The 26,618-nt window shown below is 41.3% G+C and overlaps 1 protein-coding gene across 3 annotated transcripts in view; it reads right to left on the bottom strand.

The window, feature by feature from the left end:
- Positions 1 to 13,474: 13,474 nt before the first annotated feature.
- Positions 13,475 to 26,618, bottom strand: part of GET1 (guided entry of tail-anchored proteins factor 1) — a 107,045-nt gene continuing 93,901 nt past the window's right edge. For all 3 annotated transcript variants that reach the window (XM_056559683.1, XM_056559685.1, XM_056559682.1), the window contains exon 5: positions 13,475 to 13,768. In XM_056559683.1, the coding sequence (XP_056415658.1) occupies positions 13,695 to 13,768 (74 nt within the window). In that variant the 3' untranslated portion in view covers positions 13,475 to 13,694. The remainder of the gene's footprint in view (positions 13,769 to 26,618) is intronic.

Genomic DNA, 26,618 nt, shown 5'->3' with positions numbered 1-26,618 from the left:
ATAGTTAATTTAACCCTTAACTATCCCGATTTGTGAGGGTTGGGGTTTTTGTTTAAAGTCCCATGCAAATCAATGGGAAATGTAAGTTCCCACATAACTTCCGTATGGCTGGAGATATTTCAATACCTGGTACACATATTACGGGTCGGGATAGGAGGTCGAGATATGAGGACAGGATATGAGGTCGGGATATGAGGTCAAGTTAGGAGGTCAAGATAGGAGGTCGAGATAGGAGGATGGGATAGGAGGTCGGGATAGGAGGACGGGATATGAGTACGGGATATGGAATTGGGATATGACAATATATGAGGACGGGATATGAAGTCAAAAGCTTCCTCCCTTGTTTATTTTCCTCCCCAACAAGGATTAGGAAGGAAAAACCGGACAACGCCGGGTACTCAGCTAGTATATATATATATATATATATATATATATATATATATATATATATATATATATGTATATATATATATATAAACAAATATATATATATATATATATATATATATATATAAATAAAAACCCATAAACAAAACAAACAAAAAAAAAAAAATATATATATATATATATATATATATATTTAAATTAAATGTTTAATCCAATGGCTGCAGATTACAACTAAAACTTTACATATATATATATATATATATATATATATATATATATATATATATACATGGCTGTGCCTGTACAAAAGAATCTGCAACTTTTTTTTAATAAAATAGATACATATATATATATATATATATATATATATATATATATATATTTATTTAATGCATTGGCTGCAGATTACAACTAAAATTATTTTATATATATTGTATAAATGATTATTATGAAAGTTATCAGCAGAAAATGCAGTAAACATTAACAAAAATTTTAACAGTAAAAAAAATATATATATTATTATTATTATTAATAATAATAATAATCTACAAACATATATGACTATGCTGATGTATTCCAGGTTCAGGCATCCTCCTTCAGTAAAGATGAAGGTTTGGGAGTGAAGTGAAAACATCTGTTCTCTGCAAAAGCTTCAAAAATAATTTAGCATGGTAAAGTCCAAGTACTGCATGGGCAGAGGGAAGCCTTGCGTCGACGACTGGTAAATGCAAGCACAAAAAAAAAAAAAAAAATGCAGAGACACGAGCAAACATCTGCTGGGTTACAGAAAGGCTTGTCTGTGCTGTTTGTATGCCTTCCTAATGAGAAGTGCTCAGCCCTCTCCATGCCAGCCATTGGCGGAGCCATCCTGTGTGTGTGCTGCATGGGGGCTGCCTCCTGGCATTGAGCCATCGCTGCCTTAAAATGGACGTTTTGAAAATAGAATCCGTGCAGGACGATCGTCGCCAATGTCACGTAGACATAAAGAAATGCCAATGCCGGGCTGGGTCTTTATTTAAAAAAATTTAAAAAAAAAATCAGTGTTTTTCATGCATTATGTCTCCCTGCACCACAGACCTGGTTCGAATCAGCTTGCAAGGATATCATGCTTATCAATAAATATATAAATATATGGACCGCCCTCCCCGAAATCCTTACTTGACTCATTAAAATGATGTGTCCCAACCGGCGCGCCTCCAGCTGTTGCAAAACTACAACTCCCAGCATGCCCGGACAGCCAACGGCTGTCCGGGCATGCTGGGAGTTGTAGTTTTGCAATAGCTGGAGGCGCGCCGGTTGGGAAACACATCATGATATACTGAAAAAAAGAAAAAAAAAAAAAAAAAAAGAACGATCCGCCTTGGCTCTGCCTTTGTGTGTCATTCCGGGTTAATGAAGCAGCGAGGTCTCTGTCTGATTTCATTTGGTCCTGATTTTCCCAGATTTTGGTTCCTAATTAAATGTATTTATTATAAAAAAAAAAAAAGAAAAAAAAAAAAAAAAAGATTATAAATTTTTTTTTTGTTATAGTTTTTATTTTATTTTATTTATTTTTTTATTCTATTCTTCCACATACTGTACGGTGCCCAGATGGTAATATCACATTCTGTATCCCCCAGAACATAAACTAAGGGACAAGCAAAAGATTAAACAGCGAGCGGAGAGGAAGGAGAAGGGGAGGGGGCGGAGGGGGGGGGGGGGGGGGGGACGGTGGAGGCATCAATTTTCACAGACTGCCATAAAGTGTATTCAGTGATTTTGTTCCTGCTCGGAGCATTACTGTCAGCGAAAAAAAACAAAGCCATTTGGTGTAATCTTAGATATTATCTTAAAGTAAATAAATGTATATAATATAGTATACATTAGTATAGTAAACTGAGATGAAAGTGAAATAAAATAAATGTGGATATCGGTTAAATTCTGCAAAAAAAATAAAAATAAAAAAAAAGGTTGATGTGTACATTGGTATATTGCAATGTGGTGAAATATGAAATAAAACCTCCATACTGTGTCCACATCATATGTTATATAGTGCTCAAATAACAACTTCATACTGTGTCCACATCATATGTTACCGTATATTGTGCTCAAGTAATACAGTACCTCCATACTGTGTCCGCATATATTATAAAGTGCTGAAATAATACCACCATATTCTGTCCACATAATGATATATAGTGCTCAAATAATACCTCCATACTGTGTCCGCATATATTATAAAGTGCTGAAATAATACCACCATATTCTGTCCACATAATGATATATAGTGCTCAAATAATACCTCCATACTGTGTCTACCTATATTATAAAGTGCTGAAATAATACCACCATATTCTGTCCACATAATGATATATAGTGCTCAAATAACACCTCCATACTGTGTAGACATAAAATATTATGCTGTGTTCAACTAATACCTCCATACTGTGTCTACATATATTATATAGTGCTGAAATAACACCACCATATTCTGTCCACATAATGATATATAGTGCTCAAATAACACTTACCACCATACTGTGTCCACATAAAATGTTATACTGTGCATAAATAATACCTCCATACTGTGTCTACATAATGATATGTAGTGCTTAAATAACACCTCCATACTGTGTCTACATATACTATAAAGTGCTGAAATAATAACACCATATTCTGTCCACATAATGATATATAGTGCTCAAATAATACCTCCATACTGTGTCTACATATATTATATAGTGCTGAAATAATACCACCATATTCTGTCCACATAATGATATATAGTGCTCAAATAACACTTACCACCATACTGTGTCCACATAAAATGTTATACTGTGCATAAATAATACCTCCATACTGTGTCTACATAATGATATGTAGTGCTTAAATAACACCTCCATACTGTGTCTACATATATTATATAGTGCTGAAATAATACCACCATATTCTGTCCACATAATGATATATAGTGCTGAAATAATACCACCATATTCTGTCCACATAATGATATATAGTGCTCAAATAACACCTCCATACCGTGTAGACATAAAATATTATGCTGCGTTCAAATAATACCTCCATACTGTGTCCATATAATGATAGTGCTCAAATAATACATCCATGCTGTGTCCACATAATGATATATAGGGTGGGCCATTTATATGGATACACCTTAATAAAATGGGAATGGTTGGTGATATTAACTTCCTGTTTGTGGCACATTAGTATATGTGAGGGGGGAAAGTTTTCAAGATGGGTGGTGTCCATGGCGGCCATTTTGAAGTCTGCCATTTTGAATCCAACTTTTGTTTTTTTCAATAGGAAGAGGGTCATGTGACACATCAAACTTATCGGGAATTTCACAAGAAAAACAATGATGTGCTTGGTTTTAATGTAACTTTATTCTTTCATTATTTACAAGTTTTTGACCACTTATAAAATGTGTTCAATGTGCTGCCCATTGTGTTGGATTGTCAATGCAACCCTCTTCTCCCACTCTTCACACACTGATAGCAACACCGCAGGAGAAATGCTAGCACAGGCTTCCAGTATCCGTATACACCGCTATATACTACTATATACACCGCAGGAGAAATGCTAACACAGGCTTCCAGTATCCATATACACTGCTATATACTACTATATACACCGCAGGAGAAATGCTAGCACAGGCTTCCAGTATCCGTATACACTGCTATATACTACTATATACACCGCAGGAGAAATGCTAGCACAGGCTTCCAGTATCCGTATACACTGCTATATACTACTATATACACCGCAGGAGAAATGCTAGCACAGGCTTCCAGTATCCGTATACACTGCTATATACTACTATATACACCGCAGGAGAAATGCTAGCACAGGCTTCCAGTATCCGTATACACTGCTATATACTACTATATACACCGCAGGAGAAATGCTAGCACAGGCTTCCAGTATCCGTATACACTGCTATATACTACTATATACACCGCAGGAGAAATGCTAGCACAGGCTTCCAGTATCCGTATACACTGCTATATACTACTATATACACCGCAGGAGAAATGCTAGCACAGGCTTCCAGTATCCGTAGTTTCAGGTGCTGCACATCTCGTATCTTCACAGCATAGATAATTGCCATCAGATGACCCCAAAGATAAAAGTCTAAGGGGGTCAGATCGGGAGACCTTGGGGGCCATTCAACTGGCCCACGACGACCAATCCCCTTTCCAGGAAACTGTTCATCTAGGAATGCTCGGACCTGACACCCATAATGTAGTGGTCACCATCTTGCTGGAAAAACTCAGGGAACGTTGACAGGGCAGTGCATGCTATAAATTCTGCAGGGTGCCCAAACTTTTGCAGACGCCATTTTTTTGTTTTCTGTTATTTTGAAAGTGTAAATGATGGGAAAAAAATCTAACTTTTGTTGACATATTATAAGAATGTCTAATCTGTAATTTGATGCCTTTTGGAGATTTTTCCATCTTTCCTTGGCTTCTTTATGCACATAAATACAAATTTTTACCTGGGGTGCCCAAACGTTTGATCCCCACTGTATAACTACTATAATACTGCTCCTATGTACAAGAATATAACTACTATAATACTGCTCCTATATACAAGAATATAACTACTATAATACTGTTCCTATGTACAAGAAAATAACTACTATTATACTGCTCCTATATACAAGAATATAACTACTATAATACTGCTCCTATATACAAGAATATAACTGCTATAATACTCCTCCTATATACAAGAATATAACTACTATAATACTGCTCCTATATAGAAGAATAGAACTACTATAATACTACCTCCTATGTACAAGAATATAACTGCTATAATACTCCTCCTATATACAAGAATATAATTACTATAATACTGCTCCTATATACAAAAATATAACTACTATAATACTCCTCCTATGTACAACAATATAACTACTATAATACTGCTCCTATATACAACAATATAACTACTATAATACTCCTCCTATGTACAAGAATATAACTACTATAATACTGCTCCTATATACAAGAATATAACTACTATAATTCCGCTCCTATGTACAAGAATATAACTATTATAATACTGCTCCTATATACAAGAATATAACTACTATAATACTACCTACTAAATACAAGAATGTAACTACTATAATACTACCTACTATATACAAGAATATAACTACTATAATACTGCCCCTATGTACAAGAATATAATTACTATAATACTGCTCCTATATACAAGAATATAACTACTATAATACTGCTCCTATATACAAGAATATAACTACTATAATACTGTTTCTATATACAAGAATATAACTACTATAATACTGTTTCTATATACAAGAATATAACTACTATAATACTGCTCCCTATATACAAGAATATAACTACTATAATACTGCTCCTATATACAAGAATATAACTACTATAATACTACCTACTAAATACAAGAATATAACTACTATAATACTACCTACTAAATACAAGAATATAATTACTATAATACTGCTCCTATATACAAAAATATAACTACTATAATACTCCTCCTATGTACAACAATATAACTACTATAATACTGCTCCTATATACAACAATATAACTACTATAATACTCCTCCTATGTACAAGAATATAACTACTATAATACTGCTCCTATATACAAGAATATAACTACTATAATTCCGCTCCTATGTACAAGAATATAACTATTATAATACTGCTCCTATATACAAGAATATAACTACTATAATACTACCTACTAAATACAAGAATGTAACTACTATAATACTACCTACTATATACAAGAATATAACTACTATAATACTGCCCCTATGTACAAGAATATAATTACTATAATACTGCTCCTATATACAAGAATATAACTACTATAATACTGCTCCTATATACAAGAATATAACTACTATAATACTGTTCCTATGTACAAGAAAATAACTACTATTATACTGCTCCTATATACAAGAATATAACTACTATAATACGCCTCCTATATACAAGAATATAACTACTATAATACTGCTCCTATATAGAAGAATAGAACTACTATAATACTACCTCCTATGTACAAGAATATAACTGCTATAATACTCCTCCTATATACAAGAATATAATTACTATAATACTGCTCCTATATACAAAAATATAACTACTATAATACTCCTCCTATGTACAACAATATAACTACTATAATACTGCTCCTATGTACAACAATATAACTACTATAATACTCCTCCTATGTACAAGAATATAACTACTATAATACTGCTCCTATATACAAGAATATAACTACTATAATTCCGCTCCTATGTACAAGAATATAACTATTATAATACTGCTCCTATATACAAGAATATAACTACTATAATACTGCCTCCTATATACAAGAATATAACTACTATAATACTGCTCCTATATACAAGAATATAACTACTATAATACTGCTCCTATATACAAGAATATAACTACTATAATGCTGCTCCTATATACAAGAATATAACTACTATAATACTGCCCCCTATATACAAGAATATAACTACTATAATACTACCTACTAAATACAAGAATGTAACTACTATAATACTACCTACTATATACAAGAATATAACTACTATAATACTGCCCCTATGTACAAGAATATAATTACTATAATACTGCTCCTATATACAAGAATATAACCACTATAATACTGCTCCTATATACAAGAATATAACTACTATAATACTGTTTCTATATACAAGAATATAACTACTATAATACTGTTTCTATATACAAGAATATAACTACTATAATACTGCTCCCTATATACAAGAATATAACTACTATAATACTGCTCCTATATACAAAAATATAACTACTATAATACTTCTCCTATATACAAGAATATAACTACTATAATACTGCCCCTATATACAAGAATATAACTACTATAATGATCTTTTTATTTAAAACTTTCCACAAAGTATTACAATATATTTACAATAAAATGATAGAGAAAATAAAATTAAGTTTCATCACTTGATAACATTACACACAATACACGACACATGAATCTTCCTCCATTGTGCAGTTACTTTCCATATCTCATATCTCAGATGTTCAGTTTAATAATGTCCAGCAGCCCTAAGTCCCGGAGGGAAATGTCCTCTTAGTCCTTACAATATTTACTATTATGTATAGATTACTAGCTGAGTACCCGGCGTTGCTCGGTTTTTCCTTCCTAATCCTTGTTGGGGAGGTAAATAAACGAAGGAGGAAGCTTTTGACTTCATATCCCATCCTCATATATTGTTGTCATATCCCAACCCCATATCCTGTTCTCATATCCTGACCTCCTATCCTGTCATCATATCCCAACCTCATATCCCATCCTCACATCTTCTCCTCATATCCCGACCTCCTATCCCGAACTCTTATCCCAACCTCCTATCCCGACCTCCTATCCTGTCCTCCTATCCCGTCCGTCTATCTTGACCTCCTATCTCAACCTCCTATCCCATCCTCCTATCTCGACCTCCTATCTCGACCTCCTATACCGACCTCCTATCCTGACCTCCTATCTCGACCTCCTATCCCCACCTCCTATCCCGTCCTCCTATCTCAACCTCATATCCGGTCCTCATATCCCGACATCCTAACTCGACCTCCTATCCTGACCATCCCGTCCTCCTATCTCGACCTCCTATCCCGACCTGTAATATGTGTACCAGGTATTGAAATCTCTCCAGCCGTACAGAAGTTATGTGAGAACATACATTTCCCATTGATTTGCATGGGACTTTAAACAAAACCCCCAACCCTCACAAATGGGGGTAGTTAAGGGTTAAATTAACTATCCTATATTTTAAGTGGACATATAAGGAACATGTGACCAAGTATTATCGAAATATCTCCAGCCGTTTGGAAGTTATGCAGTAACATATATTTCCCATTGACTTGCATGGGACTTTAAACATAAACCCCGCCCCTGGCAAATGGGGGTAAGTAAGGGTTAAATCACCACCTATGTTTGTTGTTGACATATAAGTAACATGTGTGCCAAGTTTCATGTTAATATCTTTAGCCATTTGGAAGTTTTTGTGGAACATACACACACACACACACACACACATACATACATACACACACACACACATATATACATACATACACACACACACACACACACGTTGAGTTTTATATATATATATATAACTAGCTGAGTACTCGGCGTTGCCCGGTTTTTCCTTCCTAATCCTTGTTGGGGAGGAGAATAAACAAAGGAGGAAGCTTTTGACTTCATATCCCGTCCTCATATATTGTTGTCATATCCCGACCTCCTATCCCGTCATCATATCCCGACCTCCTATCCCGTCATCATATCCCGACCTCCTATCCCGACCTCCTTTCCCATCCTCCTATCTCGAGCTCCTTTCCCGACCTCCTTTCCCGTCCTCCTATGTTGACCTCCTTTCCCGTCCTCCTATCCCGTCCTCCTTTCCCATCCTCCTATCCCGTCCTCCTATCCCGACCTCCTATCCCATCCTCCTATCACGACCTCCTATCCCGTCCTCCTATCCCGACCCGTAATATGTGTACCAGTTATTGAAATATCTCCAGCCGTATGGAAGTTATGTGAGAACATACATTTCCCATTGATTTGCATGAGACTTTAAACAAAAAACCCCGACCCTCACAAATGGGGGTAGTTAAAGGGTTAAATTAACTATCCTATATTTTAAGTGGACGTATAAGTAACATGTGACCAAGTATTATCAAAATATCTCCAGCCGTTTGGAAGTTATGCAGTAACATATTTCCCATTGACTTGTATGGGACTTTAAACATAAACCCCGCCCCTGGCAAATGGGGGTGGGTAAGGGTTAAATTATCTATCCTATGTTTGTTGTTGACATATAAGTAACATGTGGCCAAGTTTCATGTTAATATCTTTAGCCGTTTGGACGTGATGCTGGAGCATACACACATACATACATACACACATACATACATACACACATACACACACATACACACATACATACACACACACACGTTGAGTTTTATATATATATATATAGATTGGCCTCATTCAGGTCATCTAGGCTTCTTTGAGTTTTTCTTCCTCACACTGCTGTGACTTGTAGTGCCCATCATCATCTTGACTTTCATCATCAGGGAAGGCTGAGGGAGCCTGCTCCATTGGGGTCTCCGGATCCTCTTCCCCCAGCACACTGTAACGTCCGGATGTTATCTACAGTGCACTGTAATGTCCAGATGTTATCTCCAGTGCACTGTAATGTCCGGATGTTATCTCCAGTGCACTGTAACTTCCGGATGTTATCTCCAGTGCACTGTAACGTCCGGATGTTATCTCCAATGCACTGTAACGTCCGGATGTTATCTCCAGTGCACTGTAACACCCGGATGTTATCTCCAGAGCACTGTAACACCCAGATGTTATCTCCAGAGCACTGTAACGTCCGGATGGTATCTCCAGTGCACTGTAACACCCGGATGTTATCTCCAGTGACTGTAACACCCGGATGCTATCTCCAGTGCACTGTAACACCCAGATGTTATCTCCAGAGCACTGTAACGTCCGGATGTTATCTCCAGTGCACTGTAACGTCCGGATGTTATCTCCAATGCACTGTAACGTCCGGATGTTATCTCCAATGCACTGTAACGTCCGGATGTTATCTCCAGTGCACTGTAACACCCGGATGTTATCTCCAGAGCACTGTAACACCCAGATGTTATCTCCAGAGCACTGTAACACCCGGATGCTATCTCCAGAGCACTGTAACGTCCGGATGTTATCTCCAGTGACTGTAACACCCGGATGCTATCTCCAGTGCACTGTAACACCCGGATGTTATCTCCAGAGCACTGTAACGTCCGGATGTTATCTCCAGTGCACTGTAACACCCGGATGTTATCTCCAGAGCACTGTAACGTCCGGATGTTATCTCCAGTGCACTGTAACGTCCGGATGTTATCTCCAATGCACTGTAACGTCTGGATGTCATCTCCAGTGCACTGTAACGTCCGGATGTTATCTCCAGTGCACTGTAACACCCGGATGTTATCTCCAGAGCACTGTAGTGTCCTGATGTTATCTCCAGTGCACTGTAACATCCGGATGCTATCTCCAGTGCACTGTAACGTCCGGATGTTATCTCCAGTGCACTGTAACACCCGGATGTTATCTCCAGAGCACTGTAGTGTTCTGATGTTATCTCCAGTGCACTGTAACATCCGGATGCTATCTCCAGTGCACTGTAACGTCCGGATGTTATCTACAATGCACTGTAACGTCTGGATGTTATGTCCAATGCACTGTAACGTCTGGATGTTATCTCCAATGCACTGTAAGGTCCGGATGTTATCTTCAGAGCACTGTAACGTCCGGATGTTATCTCCAGTGCACTGTAACGTCCGGATGTTATCTCCAGTGCACTGTAACACCCAGATGTAATCTCCAATGCACTGTAACATCCGGATGTTATCTCCAGAGCACTGTAACGTCCGGATGTTATCTCCAATGCACTGTAACGCCCGGATGTTATTTCCAGCGCACTGTAACGTCCGGATGTTATCTCCAGTGCACTGTAACGTCCGGATGTTATCTCCAGAGCACTGTAACGTCCGGATGTTATCTCCAGAGCACTGTAACGTCCGGATGTTATCTCCAGTGCACTGTAACGTCCGGATGTTATCTCCAATGCACTGTAACACCCGGATGTTATCTCCAGTGCACTGTAACGTCCGGATGTTATCTCCAGTGCACTGTAACGCCCGGATGTTATCTCCAGCGCACTGTAATGTCCGGGTGTTATCTACAATGCAATGTAATGTCCGGATGTTATCTCCAGTGCACTGTAACATCTGGATGTTATCTCCAATGCACTGTAACATCCGGATGTTATCTCCAATGCACTGTAACATCCGGATGTTATCTCCAATGCACTGAAACGTCTGGATATTATCTCCAATGCACTGTAACGTCTGGATATTATCTCCAATGCACTGTAACGTCCGGATGTTATATCCAGTGCACTGTAAGGTCCGGATGTTATCTCCAGTGCATTGTAACACCCGGATGTTATCTCCAGTGCACTGTAACGCCTGGATGTTATCTCCAGAGCACTGTAACGTCCGGATGTTAACTCCAGTGCACTGTAACGTCCGGATGTTATCTCCAGTGCACTGTAACGTCCGGATGTTATCTCCAGTGCACTGTAACATCTGGATGCTATCTCCAGTGCACTGTAATGTCCGGATGCTATCTCCAGTGCACTGTAACGTCCGGATGTTATCTCCAGTGCACTGTAACGTCCGGATGTTATCTCCAGTGCACTGTAACGCCCGGATGTTATCTCCAGCGCACTGTAACGTCCGGGTGTTATCTACAATGCACTGTAACGTCCGGATGTTATCTCCAGTGCACTGTAACACCCAGATGTAATCTCCAATGCACTGTAACATCCGGATGTTATCTTCAGAGCACTGTAACGTCCGGATGTTATCTCCAATGCACTGTAACGTCTGGATATTATCTCCAGTGCACTGTAACGCCCGGATGTTATTTCCAGCGCACTGTAACGTCCGGATGTTATCTCCAATGCACTGTAACGCCCGGATGTTATCTCCAATGCACTGTAACGCCCGGATGTTATCTCCAGTGCACTGTAACGTCCGGATGTTAGCTCCAGAGCACTGTAACGTCCGGATGCTATCTCCAGTGCACTGTAAAGTCCGGATGTTATCTCCAGTGCACTGTAATGTCCGGATGTTATCTCCAGTGCACTGTAACCTCTGGATGTTATCTCCAGTGCACTGTAACGCCCGGATGTTATCTCCAGCGCACTGTAATGTCCAGGTGTTATCTACAATGCACTGTAACATCCGGATGTTATCTCCAATGCACTGTAACGTCCGGATATTATCTCCAATGCACTGTAACCTCTGGATATTATCTCCAATGCACTGTAACGTCCGGATGTTATCTCCAGAGCACTATAATGTCAGGATGTTATCTCCAGTGCACTGTAACGCCCGGATGTTATTTCCAGCGCACTGTAACGTCCGGATGTTATCTCCAGTGCACTGTAACGTCCGGATGTTATCTCCAGTGCACTGTAACGTCCGGATGTTATCTCCAATGCACTGTAACACCCGGATGTTATCTCCAGTGCACTGTAACGTCCGGATGTTATCTCCAGTGCACTGTAACGCCCGGATGTTATCTCCAGCGCACTGTAATGTCCGGGTGTTATCTACAATGCAATGTAATGTCCGGATGTTATCTCCAGTGCACTGTAACATCTGGATGTTATCTCCAATGCACTGTAACATCCGGATGTTATCTCCAATGCACTGTAACATCCGGATGTTATCTCCAATGCACTGAAACGTCTGGATATTATCTCCAATGCACTGTAACGTCTGGATATTATCTCCAATGCACTGTAACGTCCGGATGTTATATCCAGTGCACTGTAAGGTCCGGATGTTATCTCCAGTGCATTGTAACACCCGGATGTTATCTCCAGTGCACTGTAACGCCTGGATGTTATCTCCAGAGCACTGTAACGTCCGGATGTTAACTCCAGTGCACTGTAACGTCCGGATGTTATCTCCAGTGCACTGTAACGTCCGGATGTTATCTCCAGTGCACTGTAATGTCCGGATGTTATCTCCAGTGCACTGTAACGTCCGGAAGTTATCTCCAGTGCACTGTAACGTCCGGATGTTATCTCCAGTGCACTGTAATGTCCGGATGTTATCTACAATGCACTGTAACGTCCGGGTGTTATCTACAATGCACTGTAACGTCCGGATGTTATCTCCATATATAGAATATAACTACTATAATACTACTCCTATATACAAGAATATGTCTACTATAATACTGACTCCTATGTACAAAAATATATCTTCTATAATAATACTCCCTACTTTATGTACAAAAAAATATGCCTTACTATAATACTGCCCCCTGTGTACAAAACAATACCTTACTATAATGCTGTGAAGGTTTTTTTCCTTGAATTTAAGCAGCTTATACTTTACCATACAGAGAACACGTAATGAACACACCTCACCAGTTATTATATTGTTTTATTTAGTATGTGATGTAATAATATGATATAATGACCAGATCACAATACAGACTTCATACACGGACGGATCGGCACAATAATACATCATATATAAAGCTGAAATGAATAAATAACATCTAGACCTCCTGTGGACTGTAAACAATGGCTGCAGGCAGATGACGGGTCCGGGGCGTCTGTGAATACTGTCTTCTCTGCAGGTCTCAGCTGATGGGGTACAGCATAATGGCCACAACTTTGTTGCACACCACAAGCCAACAGGTAATGCCTACACCACCTTGAATCAGAGATGAATGTATAGTGAATAACCTGCATATAGAACACAGTCAACATAATACTAAACATGGCTGACATTACAGCTGGGCATCTTTACCATATACACCAGAGCCGCATCCACAATCCACTATCTCTGTACACAAGGCAGCGGTAACAGGGCGACAATCACTATGGGATCTGCAATTGTTGCCCAATGCCTAAATAGTATCCTAATACACTATATAAATAATACTACCCTATAGGGATCCCCACTGTTATACACAATTTGTTGACTTTTCCTCTGCACACACTTTGATGAATCCCACCCCCATTTCCTAACATGTGACACAGTGGCGGATCCAACGGAGCAATCCCCCCCCCCCCCCCCCCGATTAATTTCCCCCGTCACATTTCTCTAGCCCCGCGTTAACTTTAAAAACGCAGGGGACGCCGGGAGGTAGTGCATGCAGGGACGTCACTGACGTCCCGTGCGTGCGCCCATAGAAACAGACCAGAGCAACTAGGAGGAGAACGCGCGCACGGTAAGTTACCAGAGGCACGTCCTCTTCGGTGCTCCGACCACCACTCCTCCGGTCCCGGGACCTACTGCTATGGCCTATAGCAGTAAATCATGACCAGCCTAATGTGGGGGGAACTATAATGCCAACCTAATGTGGGGGAACTATGCAGACAACCTAATGTGGGGGAACTATGCTGACAATCTAATGTGGGGAAACTATGCTGACAACCTAATGTGGGGGGAACTATGTTGACAACCTAATGTGGGGGGAACTATGCTGACAATCTAGTGTGGGGGAACTATACTGCCTACCTAGTGTGGGGAAACTATGCTGACAACCTAGTGTGGGGGGAACTATGCTGCCTAAATGTGCATTTTCCGTGTCCTGAATCGTCATTGTTGATGAACCTATCTAGAACGTATGGTTTACTGCGTTGTCATGTAAGAATATCCTTTGATGTCCTCTGTACGGATAGATATACATTCTTCTGCTGTATGACACCTGGGGGAGAGGGGGGTCTTACCCCCCTCTCCCCCAGGTGTCATACAGCAGGAGAATGTATATCAAGCCGTACAGAGGACATCAAAGGAAGTTCTTACAAAACAACACTGTTCTATCACAATTTTCTCAAACAACACCAGTAGAAGGCGCTGAGATTCCCTCCCGGCCACAGTCGCTCGGTTGTCATTCCTCAAGAATCTAGCGAAAGCCTAAAGAACTGGCAAAATATTTTGTGGTTCACAGGAACAAAGTTTTATTGGAGCCACAAACCAATCATCTTGGCCGCAGCGTTGGCTTTATGCATACTAGGACGCGTGTACGGCTGATGCCAAGAGTTATAATAGCAACCTAAAGTTATGACAATAACACTATAATAGCACAGCGTTACCAGGAACGAGCAGGCCGTATAATGTAATAGAAGAATATTATAGTAAGATTATGATCTCGGGGAAGGTTCCGCCATCTTTACCACTGAGGTCAGGAGATTATGAGAGCCAAACAAAACATCCATTGCCTGTATGTGTTATGATCAGAAGTAGTGTACCGTGCATTTGGAAAGTTTTCAGACTCACATTTTTGTTAATAAATAAATAAATAAATATAAACAAGTATTTTTTAACTCATCATTTTTAACAGTTTGTTCCAAACGCTGAGCAGCAGAGTACCCCTTCAAGTCAAGGAGTAGATTGTAAATTAAGGATATCGCTCTGTCTGGCAAATCAGATGCCACACAAAGTTTGCCTTCCCCTGAGAGGCTATAAAATGACGTAATTGGGTGTATTCTAGAAACATCTTGCTTGTGTGATTAACACCTAACGCCAATTCAGAAAGGGGTTTAATATAAAGACCAGACATCAGAGAATAGACTGATAAGGGTGAGTTACTAGAAATAGATAAAAGCTTAGATGAACCCAATCCGGGTATTCCCAAACAAGGGGGTGAGGGGGCCATTTTTGGAGAAAAGTTGGGCTTTGGCTAAGTAAATCTTACAAAGTGACCTAAGTGACAGAGCTATGGGAGATGGCACAGTAGGAACATTTGGTAGAACCAGTACTGGGCCCGCTGTTGTTTAATTTATTTATCAATGATATAGAGGATGGTATTAACAGCTCTGTTTCTATCTTTGCAGATGACACCAAGCTTTGTAGCACGGTACAGTCTATAGAGGATGTGTATAAGTTACAGGATGACTTGGATAGACTAAGTGTCTGGGCATCCACTTGGCAAATGAGGTTCAATGTGGATAAATGTAAAGTTATGCATCTGGGTACTAATAACCTGCATGCGTTGTATGTCTTAGGGGGGGATTAAACTGGCAGAGTCACTGGTAGAGAAGGATCTGGGTGTACTTGTAGATCACAGACTACAGAATAGCATGCAATGTCAGGCTGCTGCTTCCAAAGCCGGCAGGATATTGTCATGTATAAAAAGAGGCACGGACTCAAGGGACAGGGACATAATACTCCCCCTTTATAAAGCATTGGTACGGCCTCACCTGGAATATGCTGTTCAGTTTTGGGCACCTGTCCATAAAAGGGACACTGCGGAGTTGGAAAGGGTGCAGAGACGCGCGACTAAACTAATATGGGGCATGGAACATCTTAGCTATGAGGAGCGATTAAAGGAGTTACAATTGTTTAGTCTTGAGAAGAGACGTTTAAGGGGGGATATGATAAACGTATATAAGTATATTAATGGCCCATACAAAAAATATGGAGAAAAACTGTTCCAGGTTAAACCCCCCCAAAGGACGAGGGGGCACTCCCTCCGTCTGGAGAAGAAAAAGTTTAGTCTCAAGGGGCGACACGCCTTCTTTACCATGAGAACTGTGAATTTATGGAACGGTCTACCTCAGGAACTGGTCACAGCAGGAACAATTAACAGCTTTAAAACAGGATTAGATACATTCCTGGAACAAAATAACATTAATGCTTATGAAGAAATATAAAATCCCATCCCTTCCCCAATATCGCGCCACACCCCTACCCCTTAATTCCCTGGTTGAACTTGATGGACATATGTCTTTTTTCGACCGTACTAACTATGTAACCGAGAGAGGCAACCAAGAAAATGATGTAAAAGAATACCACAAGATAGCAGATTCTAAGATCACCCAAGGTTTAATATTATAAGCATGAAAACCATCTAAGATTCTTACCAGTGCTGACACCATATAATAACATTTGCAATCTGGCAGGCCAAGACCACCTGACGATTTATGCCGCGATAAAATCCAGCGGGCAATACGAGCAGGTTTATGGGACCAAACGAAATTTGAGATAAGAGAGTCGGCGTTCCTCTCTCCGCAGCGCCCCGGTCAGACCCGCTGACCGGGAGCGCTGCACTGACATTGCCGGTGGGGATGCGATTCGCATAGCGGGACGCGCCCGCTCGCGAATCGCATCCCAAGTCACTCACCTGTCCCGGTCCCCGGCTGTCACGTCCTGGCGCGCGCGGCTCCGCTCCTTAGGGCGCGCGCGCGCGCCAGCTCTCTAGGATTTAAAGGGCCAGTGCACCAGTGATTGGTGCCTGACCCAATCAGCCTAATTAGCTTCCATCTGCTCCCTGTCCATATTACCTCACTTCCCCTGCACTTCCTTGCCGGATCTTGTTGCCTTGTGCCAGTGAAAGCTTTAGTGTTGTCCAAAGCCTGTGTTCCAGATCTCCTGCTATCCTCATTGACTACGAACCTTGCCGCCTGCCCCGACCTTCTGCTACGTCTGACCTTGCCTCTGCCTAGTCCTTCTGTCCCACGCCTTCTCAGCAGTCAGCGAGGTTGAGCCGTTGCCGGTGGATACAACCTGGTTGCTACCGCCGTAGCAAGACCATCCCGCTTTGCGGCGGGCTCTGGTGAAAACCAGTAGCAACCCTAGAACCGGTCCACCGACACGGTCCACGCCAATCCCTCGCTGACACAGAGGATCCACATCCAGCCTGCCGAATCGTGACAAGAGAGAACGACAGGAAGAGTTTGAAAGAGATATAAAAGACGAGGAAGAACATTCATTTTAAGATTAATAATCCTTCCTATCCAGGAAAAATCTTTTTTCTTCCACTTCAAAAGATCAGAGCGTATCGAAGCTAACAGGGGTGGATAATTTAGACTATATATATCATCCAAATCCCTAATACCTAAATACTTGATAGAACGAGAGAAGCTAAAATTAGAACGGATCCTGTCCAATTCAGATGATGATAAACCAACATTAACCTCTTCAGGACGCAGGGTGTATGGATACGCCCGTGGGAATTCCGGTCCCCGCCGCTAGCCGGTTGGGGACCGGATCGGGATGCCTGCTGGAATCATTCAGGGGGGTCCTGAGTCAATTCAGACATGCGATTTTCTCCAATTCCGGGCTGATCGGGTCTCTGGTGACCAGATCACCCGGAAAATAGGGCTGATCGGAGTTGTCAGTGACAGCCCTGATCAGCCTAAGGGATAGGAGTGAGGTCGCAGAGCTGCGATCTCCTCCTATCCCCTGCCATTAGTCAGAACGGAGTTCTGACCAATGGTAGCGCAGGACAGGGGGTTGCCATGGCAAACCCCCCTTCTGCCCGCCCCTGGATGTCGAGGGGATAGTGGGAAGAAGATGGAGGCTGTACCTGCAGGAGAAGTAGCCTGGGGACCCGGGATCTTCGCTGGAGACTGCTGGATACTGGATCAGGTAGGGAAAGTGAAAGTAAAACGATCTTTACTGTGGCAACCGCTAGGAAGGCCAAACTGCAACTCCCAGCATGCCCATACTGCCAAAGGCTGTCTGGGCATGCTGGGAGTTGTAGTTTTGCAACATCTGGAGGGTCACAGTTTGGAGACCACTGTTACAGTGGTGCCCAAACCGTAGCCCTCCAGATGTTGCCAAACTACAACTCTCAGCATGCCTGGACTGCCCAGTCATGCTGGGAGTTGTAGTTCTGTAACATCTGTCCCTACAGATTTAGCAATTTTCATGACATTTTTTAAAATTGCTGCTCTACTTTGAAGCCCTCTAATTTTTTCAAAAAGCAAAAATATGTCCATTTTATGATGCCAACATAAAGTGGACATATTGTATTTGTGAACAAAACTTACATTTATTGTGATTATCCATTTTCCAAGTGGGGAGCTTCAAAGTTAGAAAAATTCTAAATTTTCCAAATTTTCATGAAATTTGGGGATTTTTCACCAAAAAAGGATGCAAGTAACGCTGAAAATTTACCACCAAAATAAAGTAGAATATGTCACGAAAAAACAATCTCAGAGTCAGAATATTCGGAAAAAGCGTTTTCGCGTTATTAATTCGTAAAGTGGCGGTGGTCAGAATTGCGAAAAAGGGCTCAGTCCTTAAGGTGAAAAAGGGCTGCGTCCTTAAGGGGTTAAGGGCCACACTCTTAGAAACATTCACCTTATAATTACTACTAGCTTTTGCCCGTGGCTTCGCTTGCGTTAAATTTGGGGTAACATAGATCTATTTTTTACGATCCTATAGTAATGAGCCGCTCTGGGTAAAGTCTACGGGCATCCAAACAACCCGAATTCTTTCAACTTTGATCGCTGTGTCTAAAGAGTTAATGCCAGACATCTGCCGGAACGGCATCTGCTGGAATGAAAGAAGCATCAAGGCCTGGTGCGAGTGTCGAGCATAAGCTATGGAAGCAAAAGCACAAAGTGTGTGATCTCTTGCTTCTCTGCGAGGGACAAAGCCTACTTGGTCAGGGTGGATTAGGGATTCCAGATGACTTGATAAACGGTTGGCAATAGGCTTTGCATACAGTATAGCATCAGTGTTTATTAGCGAGATAGGACGATAACTTGCACATAGTTGGGGATCTTTGCCTTCCTTAGGCATCACTACTATATGCGCCCCTAAAAAGGATTGTGGGAAAGGAGAGGAGGAAGATATATTGTTAAAAGTAGAGGCAGAGAAAGATCCGAGATCAATTTCTTATAAAACCTAGCTGAATATCCATTGGGTCCAGTGCTTTTGCCTGAAGGTAAAAGGGAGATACCTACTTTCAATTCCTCTTCTGTAAAAGGTTCTTCCAGTGTTGTAACCACCTCAGGAGGGAGTATCGGAAGAGCAGTAGTCTTCACATATTGAGAAAGAGAAGGGTAAGCAGAGGAGTTATGAGCAGGTGAGGAAGAGCAAGGAAGTTGATATAAAGAAGAATAATATAAATGAAAATCAGCGGATATGTCCTTTGTATAGTGGGACACCAAACCAAAAGTCATTTTGATGGAGGAAATATAGGAAGCGGCCCTCATCTCTAAAGGCTCTCTCTAAAAACTTGCCAGGTTTGTTGCCCCACTCATAAAAAGTCTTACCACATAATTGGTGATATCTCCTTCCACTTTAAGTCAATTAGTTGTTTGATCTCGGATCTGACTCGTTGTAATTCAATAAAAGTATTTTCTTGAAGTGTAGATTTATGGTTAGTCTCAAGAGTGTGCAAAGTAGACAATAAAGAGGACAGCTTAGCAGCAGCTTCCCTCTTCAGTCTGGAACCATGTTGTATAAGTATCCCTCTTAGCACACTCTTTAACCTGTTAAGGAACGCAGGGCGTACCTGTACGTCCGTGGGAATTTCGGTATCGATCAGCAGACACCCCACGCAAATGCCCAGGGGGTCATCAAACCACCCCCCATGTTGGCAATCGGCGCAAATCGCCGGTGAATTCACACCGGCAATTTGCGGCGATAACGGTGATACGGGTCACGTGTGACCCGCTGACACAGAGATACATCGTGATCGGGGGTGTAGGATACACCCCCAATCACCTCCTGTATCTATGGGGAGGTGGGGATTTCGTCACCCCACCAGGATCGCTGCTATTGGCCGGACGATAATCCGACCAATAGCAGCCAGCAGGGAAGGGGTTAATGACCTCTTCTTGCCATTCTGCCGTCTGAGTTCAATCAGCGGTTAGAGCTGCAAGAAGGAGCCAGGGACCCCCCCCCCCCCCCTCTGCATGATCAGAGCCCCTCAGGACAGAAGAAGGCCCCTTAAAGCAGGGACAGTATACAGAACAGGGAAAGGTAGGAGTAAAAAAAAAAAAGCCGAGGCCACGCACTCCCCATGAAAATGGCCCAGTAGCTGACACTAATATGAGCGTCCATGCTGCTCGTACTAGGAGTCCGACCCCCCAGACAAGTGTACCTGAGCCTCCTTCCAGTGAACCTGTCTGGAGACCCCCAGAGGCTTATCAGCCACAGATTCCTGAGTTTGTTGGCGACTCAGGAATCCGGATTGACAATTCTGGATTCACTGAAATTGACTATTTCAGTTATTTTTTCAGTGACAACTTTGTCAATCACATGGTGGAGCAGACGAATCTGTACGCTCAGCAGTTCATCGCCCACCACCCAGATTCTTTTTTGGCCAGGTCCAATGAATGGTACGCCATTGATGCAGCAGAAATGAGGACATTTTGGGGCCTCATGCTGCATATGGGCCTGGTCAAAAAGACCAGTGTCAGACAGTACTAGAGCGGGGACGTCCTATACCAGACCCCGCATTACAGTATGGTCATGACACGGAAGCGGTTTGAGGCCATTCGGAAATGCCTTCATTATGCAGATAATAAGGCATGTCCACCCCGAAGTGAAACCGCCTATGACCAGCTTTACAAAGTGAGGCCGGTCATCGATCGCTTTGTGGCCAATGTTTTGGAGGCCTACATACCGCTCAGGGAGCTCTCGGTAGATGAGTCTCTCATCGGTTTTAAGGGGAGACTCATCTTCCGCCAGTATATTCCCTCCAAGCGGGCGCGGTATGGCGTCAAGCTCTATAAACTTTGTGAGAGTACCTCCGGGTACACTTGCAGGTTTAGAGTATATGAGGGACGAGATTCCCGTATTAAACCCCCAGATTGTTCCCCCACTCTGGGTGTTAGCGGGAAAATCGTTTGGGACCTTGTGCACCCATTGCTGGATAGGGTTACCACGTGTACGTGGACAACTTTTATACCAGCATCCCTCTGTTCACATCCCTTGTCGCCAGATCCACGTCCGCTTGGGGGACCGTGCGGAAGAACCAGAGAGGCCTCCCTCTAAATTTGATCCAGACACCTATTTCCAAGGGTGAGTCCCGTGCTCTTACCCATGAAAACCTGAAACCTGTTGCTGGTCAGGTATAAGGATAAGAGGGATGTCCTTATGCTGACCACTATTCATGGTAACGGCAGCTCACCTGTCCCTGTGCATGGTACCACAACACCGGTCCTCAAGCCTGATTGTATTCTGGACTACAATCAGTATATGGGGGGAGTTAATCTCTCTGATCAAGTCCTCAAGCCATACAGGGCCATGCGGAAAACACGGGTATGGTACAAAAAAGTTGCGGTCTACATGGTACAGGTTGCCATGTACAACTCTTTTGTACTGTCCCAGTATGCTGGCAACACAGGGACATTCCTACAGTTCCAAGAAGAAGTCCTAAAGGTCCTGATCTTTGGAGACTGGGAAAGAGCAGGCCGGACTTCCCAAGGAACTGGAGTTATAGGTGCCAGGATCGTCCCAGGCCAGCACTTTCCTGGTGAGGTCCCCCACACTGGAAAGAAGGGACGATCCCAGAAAAAATGCAGAGTGTGTAACAGGAGGGAGATTCGGAAGGACACCACCACTCAATGTGACACTTTCCCTGATCATCCGTGCCTCTGCATTGAAAACTGCTTCAGGGAGTATCACACTTCCATGCAGTACTAAATTTTCCCTTTTCATTTTAATTTTCCATAATTCGACCCCAATGTACCAAGTCCACAGTACATTCCAAGTTTTAACCTCATAAACCACTAAATTGCCCCAAAAATATGTTTCATCGAAAAAAAAAATTAAATAAATAAACTGATAAGACCTCTGGGGGTATTTTTTCCAAAAATGGGTCATGGGTCACTGAGTCACTATCATTGGGGACTTTTTTATGTTGCCTCCAATGTGCAGCGCTCTCTTTCCACCTGAGCGGGGTGCGCATTTGAGGCAACAGGTTAGGGACGGCCACACACATCACATTCCCAGAATGATGATTCAGAGCATAGGGTTTGGGGTGGGCATATTTTTTAGTTTTGGCTATGCCGTGGGTCATCATTCTGGGAACATACACTTTTTTATGATTTTAAGTCCCACTGTACATTTTAGTTATTTAGTGTACCCCATGTAATGCCCCTTGAGGGGGGGTCCCGCTGTTCTGGCTCCATAGGCAGCAATGCAGAAGCTCAAGGCCCCTGACTGCGCTCCTGCTCCTCAGAGAACGGTGTGCACCCGCAGAGCTGCTAAAGTCCAGATATAAGGTATGTCCTTACACCAAAGAAATGTATTTACAAATTTATGGTGACATTTTCTCCTAATACTCCTTGTGAAAATGAAAAATTTGGGGTAACCCCAGCATTTTAGTGTAAAAAAAATTCTTATTTTTCCTTTTCACATCCCACTTAATGATTATTTATGTGTGTTAAGGCTCACTGTACCCCTTGTTACGTTCCTTGAGGGGTGTAGTTTCCAAAATAGAACGCCATGTGGTTTTTCTTTCTGCTGTTTTGGCACCATAGGGGCTTCCTAAATGTGACATGCCCCCAAAAATCATTTCAGCAAAATTTGCTTTCCAAAAGCCAAATGTCACTCCTTCTCTTCTGAGCAATGTAGTGTGCCCGCAGTGCACTTGACGTCCACACATGGGGTATTTCCATATTTAGAAGAGATGGAGTTACAAATATACGGGGCATTTTCTCCTATTACGCCTTGTAACAATTAAAAATTTGGGGGAAAACTAGCATTTTAGTGAAAAAACTAAACAAAAACATTTAGACATCCAACTTTAACGAAAAGTCGTCAAACACCTGTGGAGTGTTAAGGCTCACTGTACCCCTTGTTACGTTCCTTGAGGGGTGTAGTTTCCAAAATAGTATGCCATGTGTTTTTTTTTTTTTTTTGCTGTTCTGGAACCATAAGGGCTTCTTAAATGTGACATGCCCCCCAAAAACCATTTTAAAAAAAACTCACTCTGCAAAATCCCACTGTCGCTCCTTCCCTTCTGAGCCCTCTAGCACGCCCGAACACTTGACATACACATATGAGGTATTTCCTTACTCAAGAGAAATTGGTTTACACATTTTAGGAAGATTTCTCTCCTTTTACCCATTGTAAAAATTCAAAAAGTTGGTCTACAAGAACATGCCAGTGTAAAAAATGAAGATTTTGAATTTTCTCCTTACAATTTGCTGCTATTACCGTGAAACACCTAAAGGGTTAACAAACCTTTTGAATGTCATTTTGAATACTTTGAGGGGTGCAGTTTTTATAATGGGGTCATTTATGGGGTATTTCTAATAAGAAGGCCCTTCAAATCCACTTCAAAACTGAACTGTTCCCTGAAAAATTTCGATTTTGAAAATTTTGTGAAAACTTGCTGCTATACTTTGAAGCCCTCTGATGTCTTCCAAAAGTAAAAACATGTCAACTTTATGATGCAAACATAAAGTAGACATATTGTATATGTGAATCAATATATAATTTATTTGGAATATCCATTTTCCTTATAACCAGAGAGCTTCAAATAAAAAAAAATGCAAAATTTTAAATTTTTTCATCAAATTTTTGAATTTTTCACCAAGAAATGATGCAAGTATCGACAAAATTTTACCCCTAACATAAAGTAGAATATGTCAAGAAAAAACTATCTCGGAATCAGAATGAAAGGTAAAAGCATCCCAGAGTTATTAATGCATTACATTACAGGAATTTTTTTTATTTGACTTTGAAATCCGAATTTCAATCTTGTATTTGAAACATTGAAATCTCCACAAAATAGGATAGTACCCTTTGCAAAAGAGGTAAGAGCATCAACAGTAGAAAGAAAAAAAGAAGTTTGTTCCCGGTTAGGAGCATAAATTGAAGCAATAGTGAACAAATGGCCTGGCAGTTCGCAATTTAAAAATAAAAATCTAGCTTCCGTATCTACCAAGGTAGAGAAGACCTTGATAGGCACAGATTTGTGAAATTCTACAGACACTCTCTTAGTAAAAGACTCAGAATTAGTAGCATGATACCAAAAAGGATATTAACGACTGGGGTATGTCTCGTCTTGAAGTGGGTTTCCTGAATACATAAAATATGTATTCAGTCTTCAGCTTATGGAAAGCCTAAAGAATTTTTGCACTCTTCTCTGGGACATTAAACCCTTGAACATTAAGGGTAGAAACTGTTAGATTAGCCATTGTCCCATAAAATGGAATGAAAGCAAAAACATGTCCCAGAGAAGAGAGCAAAAAGCAAGGCAAGAGATTCCAATGCCCATCTGAAAAAATCATAGTACACTTAGCGCTTGGAATAAAAACAGTAAAAAAAACACTATTATGTTTATTAAATAAACTTGCCTAAAACATAGCATAGCCTAACTAGACTAACCCGTACTGGGGGATAGTGGAAGGCGGCACAAGTCGCACATGGAAACAATGAGAAAAGAACAATAGCATCCATATAGAAATAAAATGGGGGTAAGGCCAGAACCTGAGCGGCTATGTACAATATTTAGCTATGAGAGGGAAAACCCTACGTTAATATTAGGGGGACCCTCTCTAAGGGATAATGATAGGAGGTAGTTGAAGTAACTATAAGTATTCAAGGTAAGCCAGGCAAGGGGAGGAGATAAACATAAACGGTATCTGTAAATCTTAAGCAGTAAACATTATATCAAATATTTAAAAAAACCAAAAAAATAAACCATAAAAAGCGGAATAAAGATATACGTGTCAGACATATGTCCCGAAACCAGAAGACATCACTCGGGAACCAGTAGAAGCAGGATCAGCGACATCTAGATGACTTCCGAGGTTGGCGCTGTGAGAGAGGAGGCATCCCATCCACAGAGGGCGAATAGTGTTGAGCTGAAGATTGAGAGCGAGGCGCCTTGGAGAGCAAGTATCAGTTTAAAGGGGTACTCCCATGGAAAACTTTTTTTTAAATCACCTGGCGCCAGAAAGTTAAACAGATTTGTAAATTACTTCTATTAAAAAATCTTAATCCTTCCAGTACGTTTTAGAGGCTATATACTACAGAAGAAATGCTATTCTTTCTGGATTTCTCATCTGTCACGACCACAGTGCTCTCTGCTGACCTCTGCTGTCCATTTTAGGAACTGTCCAGAGCAGGAGAAAATCCCCATAGCAAACATATGCTGCTCCGGACAGTTTCTAAAATGGACAGCAGAGGTCAGCATAGAGCACTGTGGTCGTGACAGAAGAGAAATCGAAAAAGAAAAGCATTTCCTCTGTAGTATAAAGCCCCTAAAAAGTACAAGAAGGATTAAGATTTTTAATAGAAGTAATTTACAAATCTGTTTAACTTTCTGGCACCAGTTGATTTAAAAAAAATGAGATTTTTGTTTACCTACTGTAAAATCTCTTTCTCGGAGGATCCATTGGGGGACACAGACTGTGGGTGTATGCTGCTGTCTCTAGGAGGTGTGACACTATGGTAATAAAAAAAAGTCGGCTCCTCCCAGCAGGATATACCCGCCTTCAGGCCCTGAGCTAATCAGTTTAAGTTTCAGAGCAATAGGAGGAGACCAACAGGTCAAAGAAAAACCCAAAACTGTCCGAGAACCAGAATAAAAAAACATAACCGAACACACCCTCGGACAGAGAACCAAAGGAAACCCCAAAAAGGACAGGAGCTGTGTCCCCCAATGGATCCTCCGAGAAAGAGATTTTACGGTAGATAAACAAAAATCTCCTTTTCTCTATCGGCACCATTGGGGGACACAGACCGTGGGACGTACCAAAGCCGTCCCTTGGGTAGGCAGATAAGCAGTCAGGCAGACGGCCGAACCACTGCCGCCTGCAACACTTTACGACCCAGACTAGCATCAGCCGATGCGAAG

Source organism: Hyla sarda, chromosome 2 (genome assembly GCF_029499605.1).
Source record: "Hyla sarda isolate aHylSar1 chromosome 2, aHylSar1.hap1, whole genome shotgun sequence".
NCBI lineage: Eukaryota > Metazoa > Chordata > Amphibia > Anura > Hylidae > Hyla > Hyla sarda.
The sequence above is the reverse complement of the archived record's forward strand: the minus strand, read 5'-3'. Positions and strand labels throughout refer to the sequence as shown.